The 18,797-nt window shown below is 42.1% G+C and overlaps 1 protein-coding gene across 3 annotated transcripts in view; it reads left to right on the top strand.

Annotated features, from left to right (window-relative positions):
• LOC137533948 (uncharacterized) overlaps positions 1 to 18,797 on the top strand; it is a 238,874-nt gene that overhangs the window by 187,191 nt on the left and 32,886 nt on the right. For all 3 annotated transcript variants that reach the window (XM_068255268.1, XM_068255267.1, XM_068255269.1), the window contains exon 14: positions 2,246 to 2,361. In XM_068255268.1, coding sequence (XP_068111369.1) covers positions 2,246 to 2,361 — 116 coding nt within the window. The remainder of the gene's footprint in view (positions 1 to 2,245; positions 2,362 to 18,797) is intronic.

Here is an 18,797-nt window from a genome sequence, read left to right as displayed (position 1 = left end):
GAAGCAATCAGGACAGAGGAAAGGACAATTTAACATCCAATCATTATTTTATGGCCCGGAGCACAAGCTCTGATACGGGAACCTGAGCCGGCATGGAAAGTCAACAATTAACTTATTTATGTAACCTACAAATGAGCCTGAGACTTAATTGCTTGTAGCTTCCTTTTACAGGCGGCTTGGGATGGCGATCAGTTGTAATAACAGCGATGATTAACATAGACTTTTACCCGCACGCTCTGACATCACACCCAGGAGGGCTCCAGCCACCGGCACTGCCGCTCTGTGACTTATGATGTGGCCGGTGCACCATGGCAAAGTATAGTGTAAATATTATGCTCTTCGCCATTGTGGAACTACAGGTACCAGCAGGCAGTTATTATAATGTGGTTGTCATGGACACAGTATTTACAAGCAGAGAGATTCTAGTGGCAGCACGGTGGCGTATTGGTTGGCACTCTCGCCTTGCAGCACTGGCTCCCCAGTTTGAATCCCAGCCAGGGCAGTATCTACACAGAGTTTGTATGTTCTCCCCCGTGTCTGCGTCCTTTTTCTCCGGACACATCCAGTTTCTTCCCACATCCCAAAAACATACAGATAAGTTAATTGGCTTCCCTCTAAATTGACCCTAGACTACGATGGACAAATGACTATGGTAGGGATTAGATTGTGCGCTCCTCTTGAGGGACAGGTAAATGACAAGACAATAGACTTTGTACGCCGCTGCGGAAGATGTTGGCACTATATAAATACTAAATAATAGTGTCCTATCAAGTTGTGATCCGTACTGCTATACCTGTTCTTTATCTGAAAACAAACGGCTGGCCCTTTTCAACATATATTCTTTAAGCACCAGTAAACCCAGAATTCTCAAGATTCACACATCACAAATGCTGCAGAGCCCCCACCGCCCAAAGCTTGCGCACAGGACACTGCTGCACAAAGCTTGCGCACACTACACCGCCGCCCAAAGCCTGCACAAAACAGGACACTGCCACCCAAAACCTGCGCACACGACACCGCCACCCAAAGCCTGAGCACATGAACCTGCCGTCCAAAGCCTACGCACACAACCCATTCGCCCAAAGCCTGCGCACACAACACTACCGCCCAAAACTTGCGCACACAACACCGCCACCCAAAGCCTGAGCACAAACCTTTTGCCCATAGCGTGCGCATACAATTCTTTTGCCCAAAGCCTGCGCACACACTACCGCCCAAAGCCTGCGCACACGACACTGCCCCGCAAAGCCTGCGCACACACTACCGCCCAAAGCCTGCGCACACGACACCACTGCCCAAAGCCTGTGCACACACACACACTAAAGTCTGCCCACTGCATGGGCGCAGTAGGCGGCAGTTGTGGCGTGTGCATGCGCAGCTGAGTCTATGCAGTGCATAATTACTACCTTGTCTTTGTCGACTATGTCTCATGGGTTGTGTATATGCCTACTTATGTGTATAGTGCTATATCTGAACTGTATGCTTACTGTTACTGAACTGTATGTGTTTAAAAATATACACCATCAGCGACCCTGTATGTGCCAAAAACAATTCCAGGTACATCAACCGTTGATTATTAGATTTATTATTCACTACAGTGGCTCAAAGCGTTGAAAAGGGTTCACTTTACTGATGCCAGGCAAATCAGAATCTGTTTATTCGCCGATACATAATGGCCCCACCCAGGTAGTCGCTACTTCGACTGCCTGCCACCAGGTTGCCGCTACAGATCCATCCCCACCAAGACTTCCAGGCATTTGAACACTTTTTCCTCAAGCTGTCCTCCTGCTGGACTCGAGCCACCACCCTCGCTAAACTCCCTAGCCTTGCACTGCTGCCCAAATCAATAATCATCATGCTTGCAATCCTTTAGTATGCTTGTTATGTTGTAATCTTTGTGATCCATGAATTTGCTGCCCAAATCATGTTTGCAATATTTTCAGTATGCTTGTTATGTTGTAATGTTTCTGCTATGTCACTAACTCTCTTGTTTTGTTTTTCCTTTTCTGATTGTGCCCAAATGTTTTTTATCTGTAAAAACCGCTTTCCATGCCGTGTGAACCACAAAAATGTCCGGGTGCGATGTCTGTCGCACTCGGCGAATAAACTGATTCTGAAATAAATGCTAGATTATTGCTGCTTTACTTGTTGTTTATTGTTAACAATCTTTTTGCTTTTACTTTTGATTTTGTCTTCTAAGCCTAAAAGGCACTCTTGGTTGAACTGCCTCTTCTCCATCTTCCAGACTCTTCTGTGTCCTCACAAGATTGGAGGAAGCCAGGTGATCCGCCTCCCCAGGAACTGTACCCACATTAAGGTCTGCCGTCCCCGGGCCCATCTCTCTGCACTGCAGGACAAGATGTAAGTATCACAATACCTGGGTGTATCTCATTGTATCATTAGGATCTCCATCATGATGTGATGTCTTCATTGTAGCATTATGAGTAGTCTGTGGCATCTCGTCATATTATTAATGGGATTAATTGCATTTATCAAGGTCTTTGTCGTGCCTTTTTGAGGTGTCGCTGACTCCTCATTGCATCATCTGTAGGGTGTCTCTATTATAGGTCTTCATTGTACTATTGTAAGGTGTCTCTAGTCTAGACCTTCCCTTGTACAATCTCTGGTCCTTCATTGTTAGAATAGGGTGCACTGCTGACACCTCTCTCTATCGTTCTGTAGTGTCTTTAGATTTTGCCCCATTGTGAGGTTGGTGCTTTTTCCTCAGTCTCATTATATTGGTGTCTTTTTGTGCCATCATGGAGTGTGCATAGCTTGTAATGTCATCATGAGGTGCCCATGGGTCTTCTTTCTGTCATTTTTCCCGTCTCTGGCTCCTCCTATTATCTCCAGACAGCTCACAGTATCATTGGGATGTGGAGTCTGCTATCTCTGTATTCATGTCTCTTTATCTTCACTGTATTATTGCTGGGTTTCTATCCTCATGGAATCATGGGATGTCTCTGGATTTTCATTATACTAATGTGGCATGTGTCTAGCTGTAATGTGGTTGTGTCTGGACGTTAATGTTGTCAATAGGTTTGGATGGCTTCATATTATGTCATTTGTACAGTATGTGGCTCTATATAATGTCATTGCACAGTGTGCTTCTTCGTCTTCATATCATTTTGAGTTTTCTCTTGGCCTTCATATCATTGTGAGTTTTCTCTTGGCCTTCATATCATTGTAAGTCATTTCTTGGTCTTCATATCATTGGGAAGGTCTCTTGGTCTTCATATCATTGGTCATCATTTCATTTGGAGTCATCTCTTGGTTTTCATATAATTGAGTCATCTCTTGGTCTTAATTTTATTGAGTCGTCTCTTGGTCTTCATTTCATTCCAACTCATCTCTTGGCTTTGATATCATTGTGATTTGTATTTTGGTCTTCATAACATTGTGAGTCATATCTTGGTCTTCATAATATTAAGAGTCATCTCTTGGTATTCATATCATTGTGTGTTGTCTCATAATCTTCATATGATTGCGAGTTGTCTCTTGGTCTTTATATCATTGAGTTGTTTCTTGGTCTTCATATCATTGCCAGTTGTATCTTTGGTCTTCAAATCATTGAGTCTTCGCCATGATATTCACATCACTGTATCCTGGACTTCTACACACAGGTGTGATATGTACTGAAAATGACTGTTCGTATTTCACACACAAGGTTATAGGAAGAATATGAAGTCTCACGCATTGTGGTTACAATTTTACATTCAGTATCCAGGGCTGTGTATCCCAGGCTAACCATTTCCGAGAAGCAGATCTATGAGCCACCTGGGAATGGAAGCATGAATTAAATTAGCATGTATTGAGTACACACGTTTGTCATGGCTGCTGCATGACAAGCCCAGACATGATCATGTGTGTCAGCTGTGACGTTAATTGACTCGACAGCGCTAAGAAGAATGAGTGATTGTCGGGCTCACATGGGGAATAGACAGGTGAGCCGGGAACGTGGCAGATATTGATTACTGTTATTAGAAGAAGAGTAGCAGATTCCTGCGTGTTTACTGCAGTATTACTCTGCCTCTTATACTGACTTCTATTCATTCATTAAAGCAAACATGAACCGAAAAATAAACATATAGACGTCATACTTGCCTCCCGCAAAGTCTGCTCATTCATCTTTCTCCTCTATTCTGTCCTGTTTGTCCACTGTGATCAATGGAATTCTCTATCCTCCATTTTAAAAATGGTGATAACCCCATAACAGCTTCCAAGTCAGCACTGCAAACCTGCAATGTCTGGTACACACAATGGTTGAAGGAGAAAGAACACAAGGACACCGAGAGCCCAATATAGTGTAGTATGTATGGATCATGATTGGATAGGTGAAAGGTAGGTAAAGAAATACTCACAAACCAGGGTTACCACAATAGGCAACCACTGTGACGGCAGGTGGTGAGAAAACCTGTCCCCAAAAAGTCACTCTCTCTAGATAGGAAGAAACGTGGAACGATTTCCGCCGTTTCACCAGGGTGGAATGACAGTTGATGCAAGCGAACAGAGGCGCCAAAAGGATAAAACAATATACTAAAAGTTTTACAACATGGACGTGGGGGAGGTGGAAATCCAGCCACTCCAAAGGACACTGAGATAAGTACTTTTTCATGTAAGCAACAAATGATTTATTTATACACTCCACAATAAGTACAACGCATTTCGCTGGCGTGACCCCACTTCTTCAGGCAATACAGATAGGTTTATATAGCACTGGCTGTCCGGGTCTGTACATACATACACAATGCAATTTTCTATCAGATTGACGGTCAAATTGATTATTTCCGACAGGTGCAATCTGATTTCCAATCTTATTATATAGTGATCGGAAAATCAATCAGAAAAATGATCAGAAATCCGATTGGCCCTGTCGGAAATAATTGTTCCGACCGTCAATATGATTAATATATGAAATAGACCCATTGCATGCAAAGTGAGATATTTCAAGCCTTTATTTGTTATAATTTTGATGAATATGGCTGACAGCTTATGAGAACCCCAAAATCAAAATCTCAGACCATTAGAATATTGTGAAACTGTTCCATATTCTAGGCTCAAAATGTCAGAAACAAATCAGCTACCAGTAATTCATCCAAAACGCATGCAAAAGAGTTCCTATCTCATATCTTAGTTTCACCTTTTAAGTTGAATTACTGAAACAAATGGACTTTTGCACAATATTTTAATTTCTCAGGGGAAAGACCTCACATCTGGACCTGCAATAATGGGCAGATTTATCACAAATTATTTATTGACAGAATTCTTGTGTGTGCAGCTTTCATTTTTTAGGCTGGCTTTGGGTTGTTCTTCATCCTGTAATTTGTGGATGTTAATACAGGTTCGTCATCTGCACCACGTATTTGTTGTGCAGTGTATTGAAGGAAGCATCATTAATATAAGAAAATAATAATTTATTGAGCATCACATACTGCTGTGTGACTGACAGGGCTGTGGAGTCGGTCCAAAAATGCACCGACTCCGACTCCTGAGTTTAGGATTCCTCCGACTCCTCTAATTTGCATATTACAATTTTGTTGATTAACCGTATGTAACGTGAAATTCGTCTGCCAACGCTTAGGAAAGACAACTGAAGTGAGAAGGATATGTAGACTACTATATTTATTGCCTTTAGACTAAAACTAGTCCTTGGTAAGAGTACTTGTAAAAGGTACAGACCAGAACAAAGAACATCTATCAGGCCCTAGGCAGTGTAGCTGTGGGTACATGTAAGAATGATGTGGAGGTACTCTGCAGGGGAATGAGGAGATTCTTCCTCTATTACACATTCTTCATGCACAATCTGAACAAGGTTTATGGGTGACAGACAACACCTCTGTGTTCAATGTGCACAGCATTCTCAGTGGATTCCCTGCAGCTCTGTGGGGAGTGCATATGTAGAGTATAGTACTACTGTGTAACAAAGGAAACCGGAGACAGATGAAATTAAAGTTTTATACTTACCTGGGGCTTCCTGCAGCCCCCTTCAGGCTAATCAGTCCCTCGCTGTCCTCCTCCGCCACCTGGATCTTCTGCTATGAGTCCAGGTACTTGAGCCAGTCTGGTGTAGTGCGCATGCACACACTCCGCCGACGGGAGCGTACTACACCTGCGCAGCACTATTGTGCAGGTGCAGAACGCTCCTGGCTGTGGAAGCGGCACGTAGCCAGACTGCTCTGACTGGCTGAATTACCTGGACTCATAGCAGAAGATCCAAGTGGCGGAGGAGGACAGCGAGGGACTGAATGGCCTGAAGGGAGCTGGAGGAAGCCCCAGGTATGTATAAAGCTTTTCTTTTAATTCGCCTCAGGTACCCTTTAATTCATAGTCCCCAAACCAAATTTTAACAACATATCAAATTATTTGATTTTATGAGCAAAGAGAGTGCATACATGTGCATAAACCAGCATCAATGCAGAATTATTTCCATCTCGTTGACCATCTCTATTAGTGACACGGCTACATATCAGGCTTTATACTTACAGCATAGATGTTATTTAGTATATATAAGAGATTCCTGTGTACACATCATATATACTGTACAGTCACAATCAGATGTGTATATCTGACTTTAAAAATACGGGGACTGCTTTATTGAAGCAGCACAAGTAACTAATTTTGATTGGTTTATTTCATTTTTGTGGACTGAACACAGCTATTACTGTGTATATAAATTATTTATGATGACTTATCTGAGAAATAGAACATTTTATCATATTTTCTATTTTAATTACAGTTACAAATTCATTAGGAGTCGGAGTCGGTGCATTTTTTCCCGACTCCGACTCCAGGCACCCAAAATTGCTCCGACTCCACGACTCCGACTCCACAGCCCTGGTGACTGAATCACCACAATTGTCACAGAGTCCTGTACACACACTGTGCATTAGTAAAACGTGCCAAAATGCCCACTGTTTTCTCTGATTAGTATAATGCAAGTCAGTTGTAAATCTCTGAGCTGAAGTGTGGAGGCGGCCACCGCACTGAATCTCATCGGAGCCGGGCTGCACTTGTATAGCATGTCCAGCGCTGACACACGTGGGGCTAAAACTGTCGCCATTCAGTTCCATTGAATTGCAGCCGGAAAGACCTATAAGCCCACAGTTCAATCTCCCATGTAAGAAAGGCCTAAAGAGACACTTTTACCCAGGATTACACGTCATCCCACTCAATAGCTGATACTCCCTTTGCCACAAGAAATCTTTACCTTTTCTCACATGGATCATGAGGGACGTCTTGTATGGCTGATATTGTGGGGAAACCCCTCCCACAGTGTGATACTTGTTGCATTGTGGGAAATAACATTAGTTTTCAACTGCCAAGCAAACAATATGTCCCTCTGTGCGTATATACATAAACACACACAACCTTTTAGTCTATTACATTCTTAGTGGGTGGGTTTATGGATAATGGCAGTTGGTGCTTTTTTTTCCTTGTCTGCCAGCAGTAAGGATGATGACCTGCTGAATCAGACCTGAACAAATTACACAGTGAATATCTTTTTTTATTTTTTAACTTCTCACTTTGCAATGTATTGATTTATTTTTTTTCACCCTACTTCTATCTTCAAGTAAAGTTCATCTTAAAGCATAACTGTAAGGCATAAAATCAAAATCAATTATTTATTTTTATCTGGTAAACCAGTATTAAGGTTGCTAACCGGGCAATCCAAAAGTTAAAAATCACTCTTAATTTTCTTGTTGATAAAAGATCATTCCCCAGTTTACCTGGGTCTTGTTTGGTACATTGCCGCACAAAGGAAAGGTTACAGGGAATGCTGGATTTTATTTTTTTCTTCTTTACTTTCCCCTCAGACATAACTAATGCAGCCTGATTGGCTGAAGCCTCTTTCCCTGCTGTTTTTCCCACCCACACCTCTGCAACTCCTCAGCATGAGAAATATTGGCTAATCAGAGAGGAACAGAGTCACACAGTGAAGATGCACTTTCTATTGCAGAGCTGGGTGGGAGTGTTTGAAGCCTGGGAGGAGAGAGGCCAATGAAAACACAGAGTAAGGGAGGAAATGATCTCAGGATTGGCTTCCAGATGGTCTGAAGATGAAAAATCTTAAGAAGGACTTTCACTTTTTTTTACTATAGAAAAAAAAGTAGAGCAAGTATTTATCTACTTATATACTGTATGGTTTTTTGTTTGTTTTTAGATACTATGGCTGACAGCTCCTCTTTAAAAGTTTCCACATCTTGCTGCCATTCAGGCTTCTGTTGTCTGTTGCTTAGTACTCATGCAGCAAGATTGGAGTTTCTGGAAAATCTGTACTCCCGAGTTCTGTGGCCATGGTACCCAGAAAATGCAGTCTGCGCTAAATGTTGTTAATGGAAGAGGCGTAGGTGCAAATTGAAATGGAAAGATCATTGTAATAATCTTACATTACAAAATGACTTGTTTAGAGGGATGGAAGGTCTCACTTGCCAGGAGAGGTTAGGTAAACTGGGCTTATTTAGTCTGGAGAAAAGACGACTTAGAGGAGATTTAATTAAGAAGTATAAATCCATCAGATAGCAATATAAACTCTTTACAGATGAGCGTTTTTGCCCCTAGGCTTTTACAAAGGACTAGGGGACATGCACATAGAGGAAACAAGATTTAGCCATGTATTTAGGAAAGGGTTCTTTACGGTAAGAGTGATTAAAATGTGGAATGTATTACCACAGGAAGTAGTTATGGTGGCTTAGATGCTTTCCTTGCATTGAAAAGACATCCATGGCTATAGTTACAAGTTAATTCCTGGTGGTTTTGATACAGGGATTTTATCTGATTGGCATCTGGAGTCAGGTAGAATTTTTTCCCCGTTTTTGGAGCTAATTAAACCATGCCTTGTAAGGGTTTTTTTTTGCCTTCCTCTGGATCAACAGGGATATGTGAGGGAGCGGGCTGGTGTTGTACTTTATTTATTACTTGAACTTGATGGATGGATGTTTTTTTTTTTTTTTACCCAAATAACGAGGTTACGCCAATCTATGTTCTTGGCAATTTTCGTGGTGAAATTGGAATCTCCCTTTACAAATGTCCAGGCTGCACCTCCTCCTTTATTCTGTAACCTTCATATAAGATGTTCTGCAGAAACTATGCACCGTACAGATGAGTGATATGCAGCCGCCTCCGGCTTTGACAATGATGATGTGTTAGCGTATTGCATAAAACGTTTCCCATGAAGGTCCATATTGCGCCTAATCCTCATTCCGTCTCTATGGGGCTTGCTGAACTGATAGAAAACTCTTGGCTGGTCATACATGATCAGATCTTTCCTCCGTACTGATGACAGATGGAGATTTGAGGACACTAAGGATGGTCACACATGGAAACCACCTGAAGCTCTTTCTCCCGGGGCAAACAGTTGTTGTGTGTAATGTGAGCCCGGCGAGGGGATTCTTTCAGCTTCTGAGGATGACGACACACAGATCTTAATTGCTCACAGATATTAATTTTGTGGATGTTCCGTCAGAAAAGGCAGATCTCTGCAGGACATGCTCACTTGTTTTCTATAACAGGTTCTGCTGTGAAGAATACCTGCTGACTGCTGTAGCTTTAAAGAGACTCTGAAGTGAAAAAAAATATATAATATAATGAATTGGTTGTGTACTATGAATAATTACTAGAAGATTAGCAGCAAAGAAAATTTTCTCATATATTTATTTTCAGGTATATAGTGTTTTTTCTAACATTGCATCATTCTCTAATATGTGCAGATTACACAACACTCAGCATTCAAAATGATTCTTTCAGAGCAGTCTGTGAACTAATGACCTCTCCTCTGGCAGAGAAAAAGTAAATGGTTAACTAACAGTAGAGATAATAAAAGTCAGAAAACAGCCCTCTCCACCACTTTGAAAGTCGTAGAGTTTAATTGCTTTTTTGTATAGAGATAACAACTGGAGTTTCTTAACTCTTCCTGTACTGGAAACAATTAGACTGATGTATCTGATTTTAATGTTTTATTTCTTAGCTGTACTACACATACAAATCATAATATCATAATTTATTTTTCGCTTCAGTGTCTCTTTAAAGAAGGAATGGGCGGGACCTTTCTGTGAATCCGCGCCTGGCTGTTTATGGAGTGAGAATCAGGCGTGGTCAGTATTTGTGCCCGCCCCTTCTTGCCTCACTAAGCTACCAGTACTTAAATTGGCCAACTCTCACAAAATCAATGCTGCAAAACCCTGTCAAAGATATCACATTAGTAGAAATAGATTAATTTATCCAATAAGAGCAGCTTAGTCAGTGAGAAAGGGGCATGCAAGTCTCACTCCATAAACAGCTGGATACAGGTTCACTTCAAAAAGCAGAATTTAATTAGGTAGTGACTTTCAGATTTTTTTTTTCCTTTCCAAATTTCTAATTAAACAGAGCAAAGATGCCCATATGTGTAAAAAAAACGAAAAAACAAAACCAAAAAACAAAAAAATAAATAAACCACCGCTGTGAAAAGCCGCTAGTAGAATACCGGTTCCTCCATGATATCTGTGCCATCTATAACCGTTATGTAAATCTGAAAGGGGAGTGAGGTTAGATAGGAGGGTAGTTGGGCCCTGTGACACCCATTAGGCCCTATGCACCATACAAAGGTTGCCTTACAGATGGTCCTGCTCTGTCCACTCCCAAGCCATAATAAATCACAACTTTTATGAGCCTAACTAGTTTTATATTCTGCATTTTTTATATTACCGTATATACTCGAATACAAGTCGACCTCATGTAGAAGTCGACTCCAATATTCAACCCTCTTTAGCTGGAATATTTTATTGACTCAAGTATAAGTCTACCCAGCAAAGTTAAGAGCTGCACTGCATACAGTATTACAGCCATTGTGCCCCCCCCCCCATGCCTTAAGTGCAGCCAATAACACCTCCAGGCCCCCCAATGCAGCAATTATCCACCCCTTCCTGCAACCCAGTATCTTTCCCCCCTGCCCCTTTCCTTGTAAGTTGTTGTGGCCAAGACTTTCAGACCTGTGATTTCTTGGCACTTCTTTTATCAAAAAAGTGTCACTAACCACTGGGTAAATTGCTGCAAATGGGAATGTCACAAATAGTACACACATAGCTCAGTGTTGCTTGTGACTCGTGTATAAGTCGACCCCTATACTTTTATTTAGTGAGTCAGACCTAAATTTCTAGGCTTATACTCAAGTATATACAGCAGTATATAGAAAACCAGTACCCGAAATACTAGTAAAAATTAGCAATGGTTAGAAAGACGAGCACAAAAGAGTGAAAGAAGAAAAATGGTAAGAAAATGGGGGAAAATAGAAGAGAAAAAGAACAGAAAGATAACCGCTCTACCCATACCGTCCTCTCGCCTATGTTTCTCATAGTGTTATGGTCTATTCAGATACTCCAAGGCCGCCATATTTTCTCAAATGGCCTGTTAATGTGCTGACCGTTTTTTCATATCACATAAAAATGTTTGTGTCTCTTCCATTGTCAACTCCTCAAATAGGACTGTTGGCTTCTTCCAGGACCTTACATTTTTCAGAATGGTTTTTTTGATGGCTAGATTAATATGTACCAGTATGTGGGCAATTGTTCTTAAAGCAGAACTAAGTAAACTAATAATATATATACATATAATATATTACAATTCTTACAATAAAGTCAGTGTTTAACCATTGTAAACTTTTTCCTCTCGCTGATTTACCTTTCCTCTACCTGATTTACATTCTAAATATATCACAGGTGGTGTCCTTTTTAGTCCTGTCAGGGTCAGCTCTGCGGAATGTTTGAATTCCGAGAATTCCAAAGCCAGTGAAAATAATGCCTAGTCTTCCAGCATGCCTTGGGAAGAGAATTCTGCCTAGCTAAACAGCAAAGGCTTAAGCATCAATGGGAGGGCAGGGTTACATACCAATACAGCAATATATATGGTGGCTATAGGGAGTGTTTCTGATTCTGAAACCAGGAAAATTGCTGTCAAAGTGTGTATCCTTAATAATTTACTGCATTATACAGTGTGTATATATATATTAGGGGTGGGACGGCGAATCCACGAATCCCTTGAATATTGAGAAATATTCGAGATTCGTGGATTCGAATCCCGACGCCATTTCCCCCTTAACGAATCCGCCGCATTCCCGCTGCATCTCCGTGCAACCGCCGATCCCCCGCTCGTCCTCTTCCGACAAACCCCCCCCCCCCCCCGCGCCGCCTCCGCTCGCCCCTTGCATAGATGTGAGCATTGGCTCACCTAACACCTGCCCTGGATTTCCTATCTGCCGCCAGCGCAGAGCCGCAGACCTCGTTTCCTCCTCTGTTCCCTCTAGTAACCGCCCGGCGCTTCAGTGATGACGCGATGCAAAAGTGGATCACTAGGGGGAACAGAGGAGGAAGCAAGAGGTCTGCGGCTCTGCGCTGGCGGCAGGTAGGGAATCCAGGGCAGGTGTTAGGTGAGCCAATGCTCACATCTATGCAAGGGGCGAGCGGAGGAGGCGCGGGGGGGTCGGAAGAGGACGAGCGGGGGATGCAGTGGGATTCGGTGCTGGATCCCCTTGTTAGGTGAGCCGATGCTTTTTTTTTTTTTTGTATGTAGGGGGTGAGCAGAGAAGGCGCACAGAAGGAGGGGGTACCCTGGCTAGCTATACTGAATGCGCCTATACCTAACTAGCTACACTGAATGCGCCTATACCTAACTAGCTACACTGAATGCGCCTATACCTAACTAGCTATACTGAGGGTCCATATACCTAACTAGCTATACTGAATGCCCCTATACCTAACTAGCTATACTGAATGCCCCTATACCTAACTAGCTATACTGAGGGTCCATATACCTAACTAGCTATACTGAATGCCCCTATACCTAACTAGCTATACTGAGGGTCCATATACCTAACTAGCTATACTGAGGGCCCCTATACCTAACTAGCTATACTGAATGCCCCTATACTTAACTAGCTATACTGAATGCCCCTATACCTAACTAGCTATACTGAGGGCCCCTATACCTAACTAGCTATACTGAGGGCCCCTATACCTAGCTATACTGAATGCCCCTATACCTAACTAGCTATACTGAATGCCCCTATACCTAGCTATACTGAATGCCCCTATACCTAACTATACTGAATGCTCCTATACCTAACTAGCTATACTGAGGGCCCCTATACCTAACTAACTTTACAGAAGGCCCCTATACCTTGCTAGCTATACTAAAGGCCCCTATGCTTTGCTAGCTTTATTAAAGGCACCTATACCTAACTAGCTATACTGAAGACACCTATGCCTAGCTAGCTATACTGACGGCACCTATGCCTAGCTAGCTATACTGACGGCACCTATGCCTAGCTAGCTATACTGACGGCACCTATGCCTAGCTAGCTATACTGACGGCACCTATGCCTAGCTAGCTATACTGACGGCACCTATGCCTAGCTAGCTATACTGACGGCACCTATGCCTAGCTAGCTATACTGACGGCACCTATGCCTAGCTAGCTATACTGAAGGCACCTATGCCTAGCTAGCAATACTGACGGCACCTATGCCTAGCTAGCTATACTGAAGGCACCTATGCCTAGCTAGCTATACTGAAGGCACCTATGCCTAGCTAGCTATACTGAAGGCACCTATGCCTAGCTAGCTATACTGAAGGCACCTATGCCTAGCTAGCTATACTGAAGGCACCTATGCCTAGCTAGCTATACTGAATGCACCTTTACCTAGCTACCTATACTGAAGGCACCTTTACCTAGCTACCTATAGTGTGAGCACCTAGCCTGCTTACCTATACTGTGGGCAACTATTCCACGGATTGCAGGATTCGTTAGATTAGATATATATATACAGTGGTGTGAAAAACTATTTTCCCCCTTCCTGATTTCTTATTCTTTTGCATGTTTGTAACACTTAAAGAGACTCCGTAACAAAAATTGCATCCTGTTTTTTTCTCATCCTACAAGTTCCAAAAGCTATTCTAATGTGTTGTGGCTTACTGCAGCACTTTGTACTATCACAGTCTCTGTAATAAATCAATGTATCTTTCCCCTGTCAGATTGTCGGCCTGTGTCTGGAAGGCTGCCAAGTTCTTCAGTGTTGTGGTTCTGCTATGAACTCCCCCTTCCAGGCCCCTCTATGCACACTGCCTGTGTGTTATTTAGATTAGAGCAGCTTCTCTCTTCTCTCTTATCTTTTACAAGCTGGATAAATCGTCCTCTGAGCTGGCTGGGCTTTCACATAGTGAAGAATTACAGACAAGGGCAAAGCTGTTTGCAGGAAGAAACGAGCAGCCTGAAACTTCAGTGCATGAGAACTGCAGGGGGAAAGAAACACACAATGATCTCTTGAGATTCAAAAGGAAGAGTGTATACAGCCTGCTTGTGTATGGATGTATTTTCTATGTGTGGACATACTGTACATCAACCTACTTCCTGTTTTGGTGGCCATTTTGTTTGTTTATAAACAAACTTTTTAAAACAGTTTTTAACCACTTTTAATGCGGCGGGGAGCGGCGAAATTGTGACAGAGGGGAATAGGAGATGTCCCCTAACGCACTGGTATGTTTACTTTTGTGTGATTTTAACAATACAGTTTCTCTTTAAATGTTTCTGCTCATCAAAAACCGTTAACTATTAGTCAAAGATAACATAATTGAACACAAAATGCAGTTTTAAATGATTGTTTTTATTATTTAGTGAGAAAAAAAAAACTCAAAACCTACAGTGGAGGAAATAATTATTTGACCCCTCACTGATTTTGTAAGTTTGTCCAATGACAAAGAAATGAAAAGTCTCAGAACAGTATCATTTCAATGGTAGGTTTATTTTAACAGTGGCAGATAGCACATCAAAAGGTAAATCGAAAAAATAACCTTAAATAAAAGATAGCAACTGATTTGCATTTCATTGAGTGAAATAAGTTTTTGAACCCCTACCAACCATTAAGAGTTCTGGCTCCCACAGAGTAGTTAGACACTTCTACTCAATTAGTCACCCTCATTAAGGACACCTGTCTTAACTAGTCACCTGTATAAAAGACACCTGTCCACAGAATCAATCAATCAAGCAGACTCCAAACTCTCCAACATGGGAAAGACCAAAGAGCTGTCCAAGGATGTCAGAGACAAAATTGTAGACCTGCACAAGGCTGGAATGGGCTACAAAACCATTAGCAAGAAGCTGGGAGAGAAGGTGACAAATGTTGGTGCGATTGTTCGAAAATGAAAGGAGCACAAAATGACCATCAATCGACCTCGCTCTGGGGCTCCACGCAAGATCTCACCTCGTGGGGTGTCAATGGTTCTGAGGAAGGTGAAAAAGCATCCTAGAACTACACGGGAGGAGTTAGTGAATGACCTCAAATTAGCAGGGACCACAGTCACCAAGAAAACCATTGGAAACACATTACACCGCAATGGATTAAAATCCTGCAGGGCTCGCAAGGTCCCCCTGCTCAAGAAGGCACATGTGCAGGCCCGTCTGAAGTTTGCCAATGAACACCTGAATGATTCTGTGAGTGACTGGGAGAAGGTGCTGTGGTCTGATGAGACCAAAATAGAGCTCTTTGGCATTAACTCAACTCGCTGTGTTTGGAGGAAGAAAAATGCTGCCTATGACCCCCAAAACACCGTCCCCACCGTCAAGCATGGGGGTGGAAACATTTTGCTTTGGGGGTGTTTTTCTCCTAAGGGCACAGGACAACTTAATCGCATTAACAGGAAAATGGCCGGAGCCATGTATCGTGAAATCCTGAATGACAACCTCCTTCCCTCTGCCAGGAAACTAAAAATGGGTCGTGGATGGGTGTTCCAGCACGACAATGACCCAAAACATACAGCAAAGGCAACAAAGGAGTGGCTCAAGAAGAAGCACATTAAGGTCATGGAGTGGCCTAGTCAGTCTCCGGACCTTAATCCAATAGAAAACCTATGGAGGGAGCTCAAGCTCAGAGTTGCACAGAGACAGCCTCGAAACCTTAGGAATTTAGAGATGATCTGCAAAGAGGAGTGGACCAACATTCCTCCTAAAATGTGTGCAAACTTGGTCATCAATTACAAGAAACATTTGACCTCTGTGCTTGCAAACAAGGGTTTTTCCACTAAGTATTAAGGCTTTTATTGTTAGAGGGTTCAAAAACTTATTTCACTCAATGAAATGCAAATCAGTTGCTATCTTTTATTTAAGGTTATTTTTTCTATTTTCCTTTTGATGTGCTATCTGCCACTGTTAAAAAAAACCTACCATTGAAATGATACTGTTCTGAGACTTTTAATTTCTTTGTCATTGGACAAACTTACAAAATCAGTGAGGGGTCAAATAATTATTTCCTCCACTGTACATGGCACTGTGTGAAAAAGAAATTGCCCCCTGAACCTAATAACTGGTTGGGCCACCCTTAGCAGCAATAACTGCAATCAAGCGTTTGCGCTAACTTACAACGAGTCTTTTACAGCGCTCTGGAGGAATTTTGGCCCACTCATCTTTGCAGAATTGTTGTAATTCAGCTTTATTTGAGGGTTTTCTAGCATGAACTGCCTTTTTAAGGTCATGCCACAACATCTCAATAGGATTAAGGTCAGGACTTTGACTAGGCCACGCCAAAGTCTTCATTTTGTTTTTCTTCAGCCATTCAGAGGTGGATTTGCTGGTGGTTTTTGGGTCATTCTCCTGCTGCAGCAACCAAGATCGCTTCAGCTTGAGTTGACGAGCAAATGGCCGGACATTCTCCTTCAGGATTTTTTGGTAGACAGTAGAATTCATGGTTCCATCTATCACAGCAAGCCTTCCAGGTCCTGAAGCAGCAAAACAACCCCAGACCATCACACTAGCACCACCATATTTTACTGTTGGTATGATGTTCTTTTGCTGAAATGCTGTTACTTCTACGCCAGATGTAACGGGACATGCACCTTCCAAAAAGTTCAACTTTTTTCTCGTCGGTCCACAAGGTATTTTCCCAAAAGTCTTGGCAATCATTGAGATGTTTTTTAGCAAAATTGAGACGAGCCTTAATGTTCTTTTTGCTTAAAAGTGGTTTGCGCCTTGGATATCTGCCATGCAGGCCGTTTTTGCCCAGTCTCTTTCTTATGGTGGAGTCGTGAACACTGACCTTAATTGAGGCAAGTGAGGCCTGCAGTTCTTTAGATGTTCTTTAGATGTTGTCCTGGGGTCTTTTGTGGCCTCTCGGATGAGTTTTCTCTGCGCTCTTGGGGTAATTTTGGTCGGCCGGCCACTCCTGGGAAGGTTCATCACTGTTCCTTGTTTTTGCCATTTGTGGATAATGGCTCTCATTGTGGTTCGCTGGAGTTCCAAAGCTTTAGAAATGGCTTTATAACCTTTACCAGACTGATAGATCTCAATTACAGTACTTTTGTTCTCATTTGTTCCTGAATTTCTTTGGATCTTGGCATGATGTCTAGCTTTTGAGGTGCTTTTGGTCTACTTCTCTGTGTCAGATAGCTTCTATTTAAAGGGAAGGTTCAGGGAGGGTATTGAAAAAATAAAAATCAATTTCCACTTACCTGGGGCTTCCTCCAGCCCGTGGCAGGCAGGAGGTGCCCTCGCCGCCGCTCCGCAGGCTCCCGGTGGCCGACCCGACCTGGCCAGGCCGGCTGCCAGGTCGGGCTCTTCTGCGCTCCAAGGCCCGGCACTTCTGCGTACCACGCGGGCGCGCTGACGTCATCGGACGTCCTCTGGGCTGTACTGCGACGAGGGCACCTCCTGCCTGCCACGGGCTGGAGGAAGCCCCAGGTAAGTGGAAATTGATTTTTATTTTTTCAATACCCTCCCTGAACCTTCCCTTTAAGTGATTTCTTGATTGAAACAGGTGTGGCAGTAATCAGGCCTGGGGGTGACTACAGAAATTGAACTCAGGTGTGATAAACCACAGTTAAAGTATTTTTTAACAAGGGGGGCAATCACTTTTTCACACAGGGCCATGTAGATTTGGAGTTTTTTTTCCTCACTAAATAATAAAAACCATCATTTAAAACTGCATTTTGTGTTCAATTATGTTATCTTTGACTAATAGTTAACGGTTTTTGATGACCAGAAACATTTAAGTGTGACAAACATGCAAAAGAATAAGAAATCAGGAAGGGGGCAAATAGTTTTTCACACCACTGTGTATATATATGTATGTATATATATATATATATATATATATATATATATATATATATATATATATATATATATCTCACTACAGTGCCTCTTTAGGGGGGAAATACACTACGCAGAGAGTGCACGATCTCGCACACAAACAACTGCCTAGATTTGAAATCGATGATTGAGAAGAGATCATTTCTCAGTCTAGCACTACCTGATTTGCATAAAATTTCAGAAAATATATGTTTGAAAATCCACTTATCCGCCGCTAGCTTTGTACTGGGATCGGAGAAACCTGGGTGCCATCAATCACCCACTGATTCCTCCCACATCTAACACAAATAAGGACTTTTCACAATCAACCAAACTAATTGTCTAATGCTGTGATTGTAATGGAATCATTTTTTTTTTCAATAAATATGGGACCAAATGTAATAATATATTTTGTTTAATGTGAAAAAAAAAATCTTATGATATAATGAATTGTATGTGTAGTACGGATAATTAATAATAATTTTAACATTGCATCATTCTGTCATATATGCAATTTACAAACCACACTTTGTATTTTAAACTTTGAAACAGAGCAGAGCTAATGACCTTTTGAACGTCCCTGCAGTAAAACCTTATCTGAAGCTACCTCTCACTGTTTGTTTAATGTATGAGTGCTTCAGAAAATAGCACTGGGTTGGAGAGCTCAGAGAAGCTCGTTTGCATAGATAACACGTGAAGTTTCCTGATAC

Source organism: Hyperolius riggenbachi, chromosome 10 (genome assembly GCF_040937935.1).
Source record: "Hyperolius riggenbachi isolate aHypRig1 chromosome 10, aHypRig1.pri, whole genome shotgun sequence".
NCBI classification, from domain to species: Eukaryota; Metazoa; Chordata; class Amphibia; order Anura; family Hyperoliidae; genus Hyperolius; species Hyperolius riggenbachi.
Note: the sequence above shows the minus strand (reverse complement) of the source record. Positions and strands in the feature narration are given on the sequence as shown.